The sequence below is a fragment of the Dermacentor andersoni genome, chromosome 1 (assembly GCF_023375885.2).
Source record: "Dermacentor andersoni chromosome 1, qqDerAnde1_hic_scaffold, whole genome shotgun sequence".
Taxonomy (NCBI): Eukaryota; Metazoa; Arthropoda; class Arachnida; order Ixodida; family Ixodidae; genus Dermacentor; species Dermacentor andersoni.
The window spans coordinates 1,051,244-1,066,396 of record NC_092814.1 but is presented as its reverse complement, the minus strand read 5'-3'; the positions used below and the strand labels follow the sequence as shown (position 1 = coordinate 1,066,396).

Here is a 15,153-nt window from a genome sequence, read left to right as displayed (position 1 = left end):
GTCGAAATGGGTCCCTACAAGTCTATCCCGATCTGCTGAAATGGTCGGCAAAGAGGCTCGATCAGTTGTAGTAATCCCACTGGCCTTGTCGGTGGTGTCTTGTGTTGCTGGCAGTCTCGGCATGTCTTGATGTAACGGGCAACGTCAGTGGTTAGGCGCGGCCAGTAATACTTTTCCTGTATCCTTGATAGTGTCCGGGAGAATCCGAGGTGTCCAGCGGTCAGGATCGTCATGTAGGGCATGCAGTACTTCTGGACCCAACGCTGACGGAACAACAAGAAGGTAGTTGGCGCGGACTGGTGAGAAGTCCTTCTTTACGAGTAGGTTGTTTTGAAGTGAGAACGAGGACAATCCTCGCTTAAATGCCCTAGGGACAACGTCGGTGTGCCCTTCCAGATACTCGACGAGGCTTTTCAGTTCCGGGTCAGCTCGTTGCTGTTGCGTGCTTAATATTCCACCCTTAATAATCCAAGGAAAGCGTCGTCATCATCGTCATCTTGTGGCGGCGAGTCAATGGGGGTGCGTGATAGGCAATCGGCATCAGATGGTTTTCGTCTGGACTTGTAGGTTACAGTGATATCATATTCTTGCAGTCTTAGGCTCCACCGCGCCATTCGTTCTGAAGGGCCCCTTAAGTTCGCTAGCCAACACAATGCGTGATGGTCGCTGACGACTTTGAATGACCTGCCATATAGGTAATGGCGAAATTTTGCTGTGGCCCAAACGATAGAGAAGCATTCCTTTTCGGTTGTAAAATAATTGCCTTCTGCCTTTGACAATGACCGGCTAGTGTAAGTTATGACGCGTTCAAGTCCATATTTTCTCTGGACTAGGACAGCACCGAGGCCTGGTTACTGGTGTCTGTGTGTATTTCTGTATCAGCGTCCTCGTCGAAGTGCACAAGTACCGGTGGCGACTGCACGCGTCATTTGAGTTCTTGAAATGAGTCGGCCTGCGGCGTTTTCCACTTGAACTCGACACCACATTTTGTTAAATGTGTCAGTGGCTCAGCGATGCATGAAAAGTCCGTGACAAAGCGCCTGTAGTAGGCACACATGCTAAGGAATCTACACACTGCCTTCTTGTTGATGGGCTGTTGGAACTTGGCGATGGTGGCTGTCTTCTGTGGATCGGGGCGGACTCCAGATTTGCTGATGACGTGGCCCAAGAACAGATCGTAAGCGAAGCGGCATTTTTCCGGCTTCGGAGTAAGCCCTGATGACTTGATGGCCTCTAGTACTGTCGCAAGCCGCCCAAGGTGATCTGTGAAATTTCTGACGAAGACGACGACATCATCTAAGTAAACGAGCTTGCTCTTCGGCTTCACTTAGACGGCAACCCTTGACTGACCCACCAGGGGGAAATTGGTAGTTGCCTTTTCCTGTCTCTCTCTCTCTCACTTTCCATCTTTCCTGTCTTCTGGCTTCTCCTTCCAATTTTGCCAGGCAGCAAGGGTTAATCTTGTGTGGGATAGCCAACCTTGGTTATAACAAATTTGGTTATAGTGGCTGTGTACAGCTGGTGTTGGCAGGCCTTGTTTAAACATAAATCCTGTCACGACTCCTTGTTGAGCTCCATGGTGGGCGGCTGGCGCCGCTGCTTAAAACTTTGTCAATAATGGCAAGTTCTTTCCCCCTACTCCTTGATCACCCTCAGAAAAGAGAGCACACCGATGAAGTGTTCCAATTTTTTGGACGGCAAAAAGAAAACTTTCAGAGATACCACGTAATACATTCTGAGAAACCAGCAAAGACAGTGAAAATGATCTCGCCTTTCATAGTTGCCAATTAATTTACAGAAGTCCTTAGGCAAGCTATAAAGCATCAAAGATGGCGAGCGGTGGTCTCCTTTTGGAGCTCCGTGAAAAGCAGCAACGTGAAAATCTGCCTAAGCTAGTGTCATTCGGAGACATCCTGGTGGCAGTGACCCCACACCGTACCATGAACACAATTCGAGGCATCGTTTCCGATGATTTGATAGAGTTGACTGAAGCTGAACTTCTAAAAGAATGGAATGATCAAAATGTGATCAATGGCAAGCGAAATGGTAAAGATATCAATACTGAGCTCCTAATACTTGCATTTGGCTCAAGCATCCTGCCCGACACTATCGCTATCGAGGCAGGGTATGTGAAGATCTATGTCAGACCGTATGCCCCAAATCCTCTGTGATGTTTCAAATGTCAGTGATTTGGCTTTCTTCAAGTACGCAAAACCAACTCGCTCACATCAAGCTTCTGCTGCGTCGTACACAAATTTAATCCGAAGGCGCTGTGTATCCAAGAAACACACTTAAAGCCTACACAGTCGAACTTTCTCAAGCAGTATGCCATTTTCCGTAAAGACCGTGGCAACACTTCTGCCTTGTCCGGAGGTGTAGCTATAGCTGTAAATAAGTCTGTTGCTTGCCAACAGCTTGTCCTTCATACACCCTTCGAGGCTGTATCTGTGCGAGCAAATTTAACGAACTGATAACATTTGCATACCACCTCAGTAAAACTTAATTTCACAGCCTCATTGACGAGCTCCCAGGAGCATACATGATCACCAGTAATTTTAATGCTCAAAACATGCTTTGGGGAGACTCGCAATGGGATGCGAGAGATCAACTCGTAGAAAACTTCCTTGTGAACTTTGGTGCATGCGTCTTCAATAAGATGGAACCAACATATTACAACCTTCATCATAATTCATATTCATCAGTGGGCCTGTCGATTGGCTCTGCCTCTCTTTTCCCTGATATAGAATGGCATGTCATCAAAAATCAGATTGGAAGTGACCACTTCCTAGTAACTCGTAAACTTAGTAACACAACACGACTCCCTTCTGCATGTCGCTCGCTGGAAACTAGCCTCAGCTGACTGGAAATGTTTTAAGGAATCCACCTATTTATTACGAGATTGCATAAGTAATTTTAGTATAAATTATGCTGTATCATAATTTACTGCTTTTATTATTGACGCTGCAGAAAAGTTCATTCCTCAAACAAAAGGTTTTCCAAGTGAAAGACGAGTTCTCTGGTGGAACGAGGAGTGCAGGCAAGCTCGAAAAAAGCAAAACAAAGCATGGGGCATTCTGCGCCGATACCCAACTACGGAAGATCTTGTTGAATTCAAACGGTCTAAATCGCAGGGAAGACGCACGCAATGACAGGCTAGGAGAGCAAACTGGGAGAAGTTTCCTCGTATACCCAAGAAACAAGTGTGGGATGTGCTCAGAAGACTGAAGGAGCAGCAACTACATTCACTGCTTTTGATAAATAATCAAGGAAACGGGTTGGAAGACCAGGCAGACGCTCTTGGTAAACATTTTTAGTACATATCTAGCTCTGTGCACTATTCATAGACATTCCTGAAATACAAAGAAATAGAAGAACGCAAGACACTGGATCGCAAATGCCGTCCATTCAATATTGCCGAGCTTAAAGCGGCATTGAATGTCTGCAAAAGCTGTGCACCGGTAGCAGACAGGATCATGCATCACTAAAATTCCTTTTTCTGTGGAAACAGGTACGTGCCTTTCTAAACCCTGGATGAGCATGACAAGGTGTAATATATATCGGTCATTTCTATCTCCTTTTTAAAACTTCGCCGTGTGACTATGGCTCGAACAAGTCGCATGCCCGCTTTTACTGAAATTGGCCACTCAACAGAACAGAAGATGTGAGCAGAATAAAATCATTGAGAATAATACTGGTGCTATTTCTCTACTTAAAACACCTGAATGCCTGAACTCATGCAGCGTTGTGCTATATATTTTCTAATTTGGGTTCTAAAATTTCAGCTCGCCATTTTCGTCTATATGCGCACTTCGCAATAGACTCAGATGCGGAAATAGCAAGAGTGTGTCATATCATAGTGCACTATGCACAACAAAAATATGCAAGCCACAGAACCTACTCATCTGCATTGCTGCGCTTTCTCGCAACAAACTGTGTCATATTTGGCCACCATGGAAGCAGACGAGCTGATAGCAAGCGCATCCTTTTTTCCCTAACCACTTTGATGCATGCGCCACCCTCTTGCACAAAGCTATAAAAGAGAACCTAATAAAGAGAAGAGTAGTCTGGAAAAACTCAGGGAGAAATCAGGGAATTTGCGCTTCTATCAGGGAAAATCAGTTGTAATTTTATTGAAAGGGAAAGAAAGTCGCATTAATGCTGGCCTGAGTAACAGAGGAATCGTAACGAATGGTCTTTGACGCCGCGTCGTTGGCTGGAGGAGTTGCCAGAGTACAGTCAACGAGCGACTTTCCGGACACCAGATAATTCGGATGGCTACACGGCACCACTGCGTACCCCACAGGGTCAATGTATAAGAACGTGTGAAATTTCGGACGCAGGAACCCTTCGCTCTCCGATTTTCCGAACTTTTTGCCGTGACCACAGATCCGAAACGGCATTCATCAAAACCACCACCGCCGTCACTTCGATAATCTCGCCGCCTCGAACCGGCACACTGGCACGTAGCCACCACAGCGGCAGTGTTAGGCCTAGCTGCTTCGAGGTTCGGTATTCAGCTTCTTGCCGTTCTGTGCCGTGTTTTTCATTCAATGAATTCGCCGCTGTCAGCAATGGCACCGACAGAAAATTGCGATTGGCTTCGAAGTTCGGAAAGTAGGGCGCGTTGCATAATACCGGTTCCCGATAGTCAGCTTCACCTCATTACAGCAATGTTACGCTGTGAAGCATAAGTGTGGGAAGGGGCAACTGTGAAGTATGTATTCCTTAATTATACATGCGTGCGCCCGCCATTTTCTGTCACAGTACGAGCACCGCTATGCCTAATAAGTGTGCTGGCAGGCCTTCAGAGCTTTTTCGGGCGTGCCTGTGGTGATTTGAGCCCTTCAGGGCTGTAAAATACATGCATTAATTTTTTTTTTCAGACGTTTTCGCGGCCCTTAGGGAGTCCGAAAAATCGGACGCTGACTGTACAATTGTTCAAGAGGATACTTCAAATAGACCATGTGGCGAACGCGCAGCCAAAGGAGAACAAGAAGACAATGGACCTACGCACAGCGCTGGATTAAGAGGAGGGGGGGCGCTAAGGGGGCTTCAGCCCCCTTAGCCTCGGACAGTATGAGAAGGGCGCCCATTTATTTAACCTGCTTAGTGTATGGAACCATGGGCGACTGAACTTCGAGTGACATGTATGAAGTGAGAAAACCAGAACGAGCAGACGGACCTCACGCCTAATGTAACAGCATGCGTTTAGCCTTATCATTTGGGGAGAGCTTGTCGAGCTGCAAAAACAGGAATCTCCCGCCATCCCGGCAGTGCCCTCCTTCTTACGAAGTGAGGTGCATTTTCTTGGAAGACTTTTCGTGGTTTCCTGTAACTCCGTCTGTCCAGTGCTGTCTGGAGAGGAGGGGCCAGGGGGAAACACTTAAAATGTGTAATGTGGGATGAGGGCCTAAATTTCCCTTGCTCCTCGTCACCACCACGCCACCCTCCACCTCTCAAATAGTTCCGCCGCTGACCTTCTCGTAGAAAGGATGCGCTGCTGTACCCAACAGTGCCTCCCATTCGACTTTTCTTTACCGGGATGGTAATTTGGATGGGGGAGGATGAGTCCGATAGCAGATGAGTCTGATGGCAGAGTTCAGGCAGGAAAGGAAAGAAGACGTCACACATGCTTTTGTCTGCGTGCCGTGGGGCATGGAATGTTCACTGTTCGGGCTAGGGTTGTCGAAGAGTGAAGGGGGAAGTTGGAGAGCTGGACACAAAGGCCTGTCTCCAGGGCCAATTCCTGCCTAGTGGCTGCGCACCCTCGCACGTGCTCGACAAAAAGGTAGGTCGGACTGGCCGCTGAACTTTTCAGAAAGAAGTAGAAAAAGATGACTCAGAGGTGACCGAGGGCGCATAACTTCGCCCGCGCTAGGAGTCGTCCTCTCCCCGTCGTTCTCACGTTCGACGTCGACAGGGCGAAAGAAAAATCGAGAACCTCCCAGGACAGACGATTGCTCCTAGCCAATAAGAAGACGAGACTGGAACGGGAGAAGGAGTGAGTTTGTATGGATAAGGAGGGAAGTTGTACAAGGAACTCTATGCATGTGTAAACGCCTGCTTTGGCGCTAGTAGCAGGCAGACACGGTGCGTGTCTATAAAAGGAAGTTGATCGCATGCTGCGCTTAAGCTTGCATAAGCCCACTCGCTGAGGAGCTCCCGAGGACGCACCACTTTCGGCCAGCCACGCACCATCCAGGCAGCATGCGCCAGTCATCGGAACAGCCACCGTTGGACACCTGCGGTCGCGTCGGACTGACGAAGTGCCCGTTAAACAATTACCACCCATTCATGCGAAAATGCTTGGTCGGAAGCATCAAAGTGGTGCGTCTAAACGAAAGGCGAAGTTAGAAAGAGAAGAGTGTGAAAAGAAGCTACCAAAGATGACAAAGTACCTAGTGAATGCAGCTTCCGCAGAGCAGTATGATCGCTCTACCCAGAGTCCGTGTCAACCTCCCAATAGTACCGACTGTGCTTCTGTGGAGGACTTGCCAACTCCATCACCACCGTTTCCTGGCAAGAAGCAAGGTTTGACTCATCTTGATTGTCTGGATCCTGTGAAAGCAGTGCCAACCTCGGTCGTCCATATTTCTGAGCAACTGACGCTAACCGAGCCCTGTCCTGTTCCTGAGTCAGCAATGTCTATGCTACTCGGCTGGGCCCCTGCCACAGAGCTCCAAGTGTCCGGTCCGCCACGCCTGATTTCTACTACTGCTGATCAACAGGTGCCAAACCTCCCTGATGAGCCTCCTTCTACTGATGAGCGCCAGGAAACAACACTCCAAGAACCGACTCACTTGTTTCCTGTTAGCTTGGCTTCAAATAATCATGTTTCCACCCACAAAGTGTGCCTCGAGAGGACGAATGAAATGGCTTCTCGTTGCGGCAACAAAGAAGCACAGACACCCCCACAGCAAGAGGTACGTTGCGAGATTCCCCGAAGTGACCCTGCTAAGTGACCGGACGTTATTACTCACAGGTTTCGGAGTGTATGCCTTGAGAAAGGGCCATTGTATTTTCAAAATTGGGCAGAAAATTTTCCGTCTTCCGAAAGGCAATACAAAATTCAGAAATGCTATATGTCACCTCATCCTTTCGTGTGAAACGCTGTAAATGGGGAGGCGTACAAGCGACACTGGTTAATGTACTCTGGAGTCCAAAAGTTCCGTTTACTGTTTCACGTGCAAACTATTTTCGATTTCAAACAACCCCAGTGCTTTCACCACGCATGGCTTTTCTAATTGGAAAAGAGCAGAAGAAAAAGTTTGCGCACATGAAAATAGCCTCGAGCACTGGAACTACATGGCAGCATGGCTCGCCTGCTCTAACTCAAGCAGCACAATTGACTAGAAGCTGTTTAAGCATCTTGTCACTGAGACCACTTACTGGACAGAGGTGTTGAAGCGGGTAGTGGTTTTAGTTAAGCTTCTAGCTGAGCGCAACCTAGAGTTTAGGGGCAGTGAGGAGATTTTTGGTTCACCGAGAAATGGCAATTATATGGGAGTGCTTGAGGCCATTGCCAAGTTTGATCCTTTTCTAGAGGAGCACATCAAACGCTACAGGAACAAAAGAAAAGCTCACCCATCGTATCTGTCAAAAACCATTTGTGATGAATTTATCGAGCACATGGCAAAGGCTGTCAAGGAACGTCTCGTTGACGAAGTGAAACACGCAAAATACTTCTCTTTAATTGTTGATTCGACTCTAGACCTTACTCACGTTGATCAGCTGTCAGTTATCTTACAATACTATTTAAATGGGAAAGTGTACGAATGCTTCCTTGGATTTGTTCCAATTGAATCGCATACCGGCTTGTATCTTTTCGATACCGTGATGTCCCTCTTGACGACCAATGGCATCTCAATTGATGATTGTAGGGGCCAAGCTTATGATAATGTGAGTAATATGTCTGGAAAATACAAAGGACTGCAAGCTCAAATCAAACACCTGTAACGAATTGGCAGTCTACGTCCCGTGTGCTGGTCATTCGCTGAACGCAGTTGGCGCGTGTAGCGTTGACGGTTGCCTTGAGGCAGTCAAATTTTTCACTGTAATTCAGAGACTGTATGTGTTCTTTGCTGCCTCACCTACGTGATGGAGGTATCTTTTGGACAGCATGGGCGGAACTGGCCAGCAGCTTGTTTTGAAAAGTCTCTCCGAGACCAGGTGATCAAGACACGCTGAATCATGTAAGGCCATTCTGAAAAATTTCAATGCAGTCTTGTGTTGCCTTGAAGCAGCTGTCGCGGAAGCATGGCTAATCCCTTCGTTTTCTACGCTCCGCAGGCCCTTGTTACCCTGGTGGTCTACTACGTGGTCGCTATGCCGTCCGCCATCCCGCCCTTGACAGTACCGCTCACCGAAAGCCCCGCGCAGCACTACCGCCTGGAATGTGTGCGCACACTCAACGAATTCATGCCTCAGATCACCAATTTCCCTGGTATCAAGTTGACAAGATCGACGCTGGAATCAAGTTCCGCCCCGTATTTATACGCCTGGTCGCTACCTTGTGCTTTCAGTGGGCATGGGAGCAGCCGTCGCGGAAGCATTGCTAATCCCTTCATTTTCTACGCTCCGCAGGCCCTTGTTACCCTGGTGGTCTACTACGTGGTCACTATGCCGTCCACCATCCCGCCCTTGACAGTACCGCTCACCGAAAGCCCCGCGCAGCACTACCGCCTGGAATGTGCGTGCGCACTCAAAGAATTCATGCCTCGGATCACCAATTTCCCTGGTATCAAGTTGACAAGATCGACGCTGGAATCAAGTTCCGCCCCGTATTTATACGCCTGGTCGCTACCTTGTGCTTTCAGTGGGCATGGGAGCAGCCGTCGCGGAAGCATTGCTAATCCCTTCATTTTCTACGCTCCGCAGGCCCTTGTTACCCTGGTGGTCTACTACGTGGTCACTATGCCGTCCACCATCCCGCCCTTGACAGTACCGCTCACCGAAAGCCCCGCGCAGCACTACCGCCTGGAATGTGTGCGCACACTCAACGAATTCATGCCTCAGATCACCAATTTCCCTGGTATCAAGTTGACAAGATCGACGCTGGAATCAAGTTCCGCCCCGTATTTATACGCCTGGTCGCTACCTTGTGCTTTCAGTGGGCATGGGAGCAGCCGTCGCGGAAGCATTGCTAATCCCTTCATTTTCTACGCTCCGCAGGCCCTTGTTACCCTGGTGGTCTACTACGTGGTCACTATGCCGTCCACCATCCCGCCCTTGACAGTACCGCTCACCGAAAGCCCCGCGCAGCACTACCGCCTGGAATGTGCGTGCGCACTCAAAGAATTCATGCCTCGGATCACCAATTTCCCTGGTATCAAGTTGACATGATCGACACTGGAATCAAGTTCCGCCCCGTATTTATATGCCTGGCCGCCACCTTGTGCTTTCAGTGGGCATGGCTAATCCCTTCGTTTTCTACGCTCCGCAGGTCTGTAACCGTTTTTCTATCTTCGCTAGAAGGTCTGACGACCGCTGCTTGGTAATGCTCCCATGCCCATGGGTGCTTTGTGAAACCTTGTGCAATTGCTTTGATTCTTCTTTGTTGTTGCTCTGCTGTGGTGACATTGAGACTAACCCTGGTCCAGCCCGCACTCGATTTACTCGAACCAAAAGCGATTCGGAGCACGCGCAGATAGGTGTCGTGATGCAGATGCTGAAAAAGACAAATGACAGCATCAAGGAACTATCAAAAGATTTTTCATTGAGCCAAGCGACTGCAATAGCAGATATCAAAACAATCAAGTCTAACCAAGAAACATTACAATCTAGGCTCATTGACATGCTTAACCGCGTTGAAACTCTCGAACGTACAAGCAACGACTCTAGCTCCACGAGTCATCACATAGCTGCCGTGCAGGATACTGCCACGCGCCTGGCATCACAGCAAGCTTCAATCCAGAATCGCATAGACAATCTAGAAGATCGGTCCAGATGAGAAAACTTGATCATACATGGTATTCCTGACGCACGTGAAACATGGCAACAAACCGAGCAGAAAGCGCTTGCCGTGTTGTCCACCATGATAGGCAGTAGCATCTCGGAATCCGAGATCGAACGCGCACACCATTTAGGCACTTTCACAGCATCAAGATGTTGGCCTGTTATTATAAAGTTTACTTCTTTTAAAACTAGACAAAATGTGCTGGCATTACGCTCAAAATTCAAAGAGGATAGAATGTCAGTTGCCGACGACTTTTCCGCCGCCACTTGCCATGCTAGAAGAAAGCTGGTTGAATTCGCCAAAAGTTTACCCGGGTCACCGAACTTCCAGCTGCGGCACAACAAGCTCATTGTTAACAATAAACGCTATGTGTGCGATGCAGCTGGCAGCAGCATTAAAGAGCTAAACCCGCCCATTTCTGGTGATTCAACTAACAGTGTATCGCAACCTTCAGCACCAAACTTGACTGGCGAAACATCACCATAGGTAAGCGCGAGGGGACGTGGTGGTTTGTTGCCGGCACCCAGTGTGTCTGTACTTTTGGCAAATGTCAGAAGCGTACTTAATAAGCGTGAGTCACTTGAATCAGTTGTTGACACGTGTAATTCATCTATCATTGCGCTCACTGAAACCTGGCTTCACCCAAACATTACTGACAACGAAATATTTCATGATGCACCTAGCTTCAGCATTTATCGCTGTGACCGTGAATCACGTGTCGGAGGCGGTGTTATGTTGGCTATTTCGCGAGATATTCCGTCTTCCTATATTCCTGTTCAAACTAATCTAGAAATTGTGTGGGCGCACGCTTATATCTGTCATAAAAGCTTTGTGTTCAGGGTTTGCTATCGTCCACTCAATAATTGCTCAAATTTTGCGGCCCATTTACATGATGCCATTGATACCATTATTTCACGTCATCCTAACACTTTCATTTTTCTTCTGGGAGACTTCAACTTTCTCAACATTTCCTGGTCTTCTGAGCCCCCGGCTTTGAAACCGTTTTCATCAGAAAGCTTTGACTTTATTAATCTTTGCTCGGTATTTTCTCTTTATCAGCTTGTCTCTTAACCTACTAGGCTATCGCACAATACGGCAAATACGCTTGACCTTATACTAACGAACTGTCCTGATATGGTCTCTGATTTATCGTATCTGCCAGGTATCAGCGATCATTTAACGCTGTTTTGAAGTAAAATATTGTCAGTCGATAAACCGGAGAGTCAAGAAGTCCCTTCTTAATTACAGTAAAGCCAACTTTGAAGCCATTAATAACGAACTGTCTACGTTTCTCAACGTTTTCTTCGATGATTTTGAAAGCCGTACTACCGAAACAAACTGGAATATGTTTACAACAAAAGTACATGAACTAATCGACAAGCACGTACCTATGCGCACTCTCTCTTCGCATTTAAAAGAACTTTGGTATAACTCGAATTTAAAACGACTTCGTAACAAAAAAAGTGGCTCTATCGCTCTGCCAAGCATTCTCCCTCCGAGCAGCGGTGGGATGCATTTGTGAAAGCGAATAATGCTTATGTCTCCGCACTGAAATGTTCTCGTAATAATTTTCTACAAAATACTCTGCCAGCTATGCTCAGTAATGATCCAAAAAAGTTTTGGCAAACCATTCACCCCAACCGTAATAGCGAAATCACGTTACTTGACTCTTCTGGTGATGCGATTCCAGTTGCCGACTGCTCTGTGGTATTAAATGATGTATTTTGCCATAATTTTGTTACAACTTCCTCTACAACACTTCCCAACGTGCAGTGTTTTGATTTTCTAACAATGGATCCAGTAATTATTCAACCCCCTGGCATCGAAAAAATTATCGAATCATTGAAAGTGTCCTCAAGCCCAGGAATTGACCTTATCAATGCTAAATTCTTAAAAAGTACCAAAATATATTCTAGTATTATGCTATCCAAAATATTCCAACAATCAATTGATGAATCCACACTGCCATCCGACTGGAAAGTCTGAAAGGTGGTTCCAGTCCATAAATCTGGAAGTAAAAATTCACCCCTAAACTACCGCCTGATTTCACTAACTAGTATTCCATGTAAAATCCTCGAACATGTCCTTTACACAAACATTGTTAATTTCCTTAAATTTCCTGTAAATAAACCCTGTACGCCTAGTTCCTCCCAAGTTCCTCTCTACGACCTTCATCCCTTACAAATGGTGGCAGTGGTGAGATCGTCTGACAACTCTTACAATAGGCATATTTCTACTTGTGGAGAATCAAGGTAGCTGTGGAATTTTTGTAGATATTTTCCAAGATATTGTTGTGGCCGGTTCGCATGCTGTCTTTCTTCGCTCAGCCTGCAAGGTGAGGTGTGGGCTGAGGTCCTTTCGTGGAATCCTGCAATAGCCGGTTTACATACTGTCTCGACGGCTGGATAAGTGCCGATAAATTGGTGGTGATTTGACTTGTCTAATTAACTGCGCTTATCCTTTGGTCATTGGGTTCCCTCTTGTTCATCCTTTTCTCCAGTTTCCAGGTAATGGGAGGTGACCGCATATAGTCGTTGTCCACGCCGTGCTGACGTCTGGTTAGGAGGTGCGGTGGTTTGACACGTGGCAAACATTCAATTAACAACCTTGGTGGTGTTGAAGTGTAACAATATTTATGTAAGCCTCCTGTACTCCTTGAATACGTGATGCCTCTATGACTGCTGGTGTTTCTACTGAATCGAATGCCTTTTCGTAATCTCTGAAAGCCATATAGAGAGGCTGATTGTACTCTGCAGACCTCATAGGGCTGTCCGCGTCAGCAGGCATTTCGTGTGTTGCGACACCATGTACCCGAGCACACGAGGGTTGGACCCTCCTGCGTGTAGCTGTGCGTGGCTTAGCCGTGTCTGGGGAAAGGGGGATCCTGGGGGTTGAGCCGATGCTGGGTGTTTGGACCGTTAAGGCCCTCCGGCAGAGGCAACACACCTCTTCGGCTTTGGCTTCACATAGACGGCACCTCCAGACTGACCCACCTGGAGGAAATTGGCAGCCGCCTTTTCCTGTCCTCTCCAATCTTGGTCTTTCTCTTTCACTTTTCCATCTTTCCTGTCTTCTCTTCACGTCTTGTTACTTCCGTATTTCCTGGTGGCAAGGGATAAACATGTGTAATATATCCAGTCTTGGGTATACATATATTAGGTTATAGCGACGATGCATGGTTGGCGTCTACAGTTATTATTCCCTACCTAGTAGAGTCCCCTAGTTGGGCTCGGTGGTGGGTGGCTACCATCGCCGCCGAATATTCTAGTGTTTACATGGCAAATGCTTTTCCCTCCCTCCAAGATCGTCCTCGAAAACGAGGGTGCACCGAGCAATGTTTCAGTTCGTATTGAAACCCATGATGCCTTCCCAAAGTTCCATGTCCTTCACAGTGAAGGCAATAAAACTATCAGAAAACTGTTGCCTTTCTTAGTATCCAAATACCTATAAAACACGATTGGATCAGGCTACAAAGCATCAAATATGGCAAGCAGAGATCTCCTCCTCGAACTGACAAAGAAAGACCAAGTTGAAAAAATCTGTGAACTCGCAACTATCGGTGACATTAATGTCACAATCTCCCCACATCGCTCACTCAACACCAGCAGAGGAGTAATATCAGAAGATTTCTTGAACCTCAGTGACGAAGAGCTCCTTGAGGAATTCCAGGAGCAAAATGTAATCAAGGAACAAAGGACAACACTTCGACGAAACGACCAACAGATCCCCATTTGGTTCTAGTACTATGCCAAGTTCACTCGACACAGGCTACCTGAAAATCAATGTCCGACCATACATACCGAGCCCGAGGCGGGGCTTCAAGTGCCAGAGGTTCGGACATGCATCACAATCATGCAGGGAAAAGGAAGCATGCGCGAAGTGTAGTGCCAACGACCATCCGACAACTGCAATGCTCCCACACAATGTGTCAATCGCAAGGGCGATCATCCAGCTTTACTCACGGAACTGCCCTTGGTGGAAAATAGAAAAAAATCATCGCAATAACTGTAATGGAAAAGATCTCATTCTATGAAGCGAGGAAAAGGCTAGGGCACTTGCTACAAGTAAGCTATGCCAGTGGGACGTGGCAGGGGGCAGTGCTACACCGGTTTCAGGAGTCTACAGGGTCCACGTCCAGTACTTCTGTAGAAACTCTAACCGCCCCCTTGGTGGTTGCAGCCAATGCTGCTCCATCATCATCGAAGACGGGCTGGCAGACTACAGTGCCGCAGGGTCTGAAGTTGAACCGTACCCCACGGCCCGAGACGCGCGTCTTGGTGCCTGGCTCTCGATCATCCAGTGCCTCGGAAAAGGCGATGGAGGTCGATCCGAAAACCCCGGCGTCATTGGAGCGCTCACAGAAGGAGAAACATATTGTAACTCCGCTGAGAAAGGGAAAGGTAACCTGAATGGTTACCGCCCTTCATAAGAGTAATCAGCATTTTAATACATGTCACTTACAACTTGTAAGCTCGCACACATAAAGCATATTTAGCGCCAGCAAGCAAGGACGGAAGGGAGACGACACCACAATGCACTATCAAACACTGCCTATCAAACAATGCCTATCAAACACGATTGGATCAGGCTACAAAGCATCAAAGATGGCAAGCAGAGACCTCCTCCTCGAACTGACAAAGAAAGACCCAAGTCGAAAAAATCTGTGAACTCGCAACTATCGGTGACATTAATGTCACAATCTCCCCACATCGCTCGCTCAACACCAGACGAGGAGTATTATCAGAAGATTTCTTTCTGAAAGAGCATTGTGGTATCGTCTCCCTTTCGTCCTTGTTTGCTGGCGCTAAATATGCTTTCAGTTTGCCAACACGCCCAACAAATGGCAATCGCACACATAAGTAATTTTTTTTTTTCAATTCCAATAAGATGGCTTTCATCATTCATTGGAATTGCAGAGGCCTAATTCGCAATCTAGGTGATATCAAAGACATTATAAATAAGTTATCACCAGTAGTTACACCGGTTTCAGGAGTCTACAGGGTCCACGTCCGGTACTTCTGTAGAAACTCTAACCGCCCCCTTGGTGGTTGCAGCCAATGCTGCTCCATCATCATCGAAGATGCAAATTCTGCCTCCAAGAAAGGAACGTAGGAACCAAACATACACATTTTCTTAAAGGTTTTACTGTCGTAAGAAAGGACCGCGAGCACTCCAGTCGTCTATCAGGAGGTGTCATT

General features: G+C 47.2%; 1 protein-coding gene across 12 annotated transcripts in view; it reads left to right on the top strand.

Moving 5' to 3' along the window:
* LOC126543811 (RCC1 domain-containing protein 1-like) overlaps nt 1-15,153 on the top strand; it is a 123,447-nt gene that overhangs the window by 45,024 nt on the left and 63,270 nt on the right. The window contains exons 1-2 of one of the 12 annotated variants that reach the window (XM_072286036.1): nt 8,956-9,074; nt 9,172-9,442. The exons of 10 other annotated variants lie outside the window; for them this stretch is intronic. In XM_072286036.1, the coding sequence (XP_072142137.1) occupies nt 9,377-9,442 (66 nt within the window). In that variant the 5' untranslated portion in view covers nt 8,956-9,074; nt 9,172-9,376. One more of the 12 variants, XM_072286038.1, reaches the window with a different exon arrangement.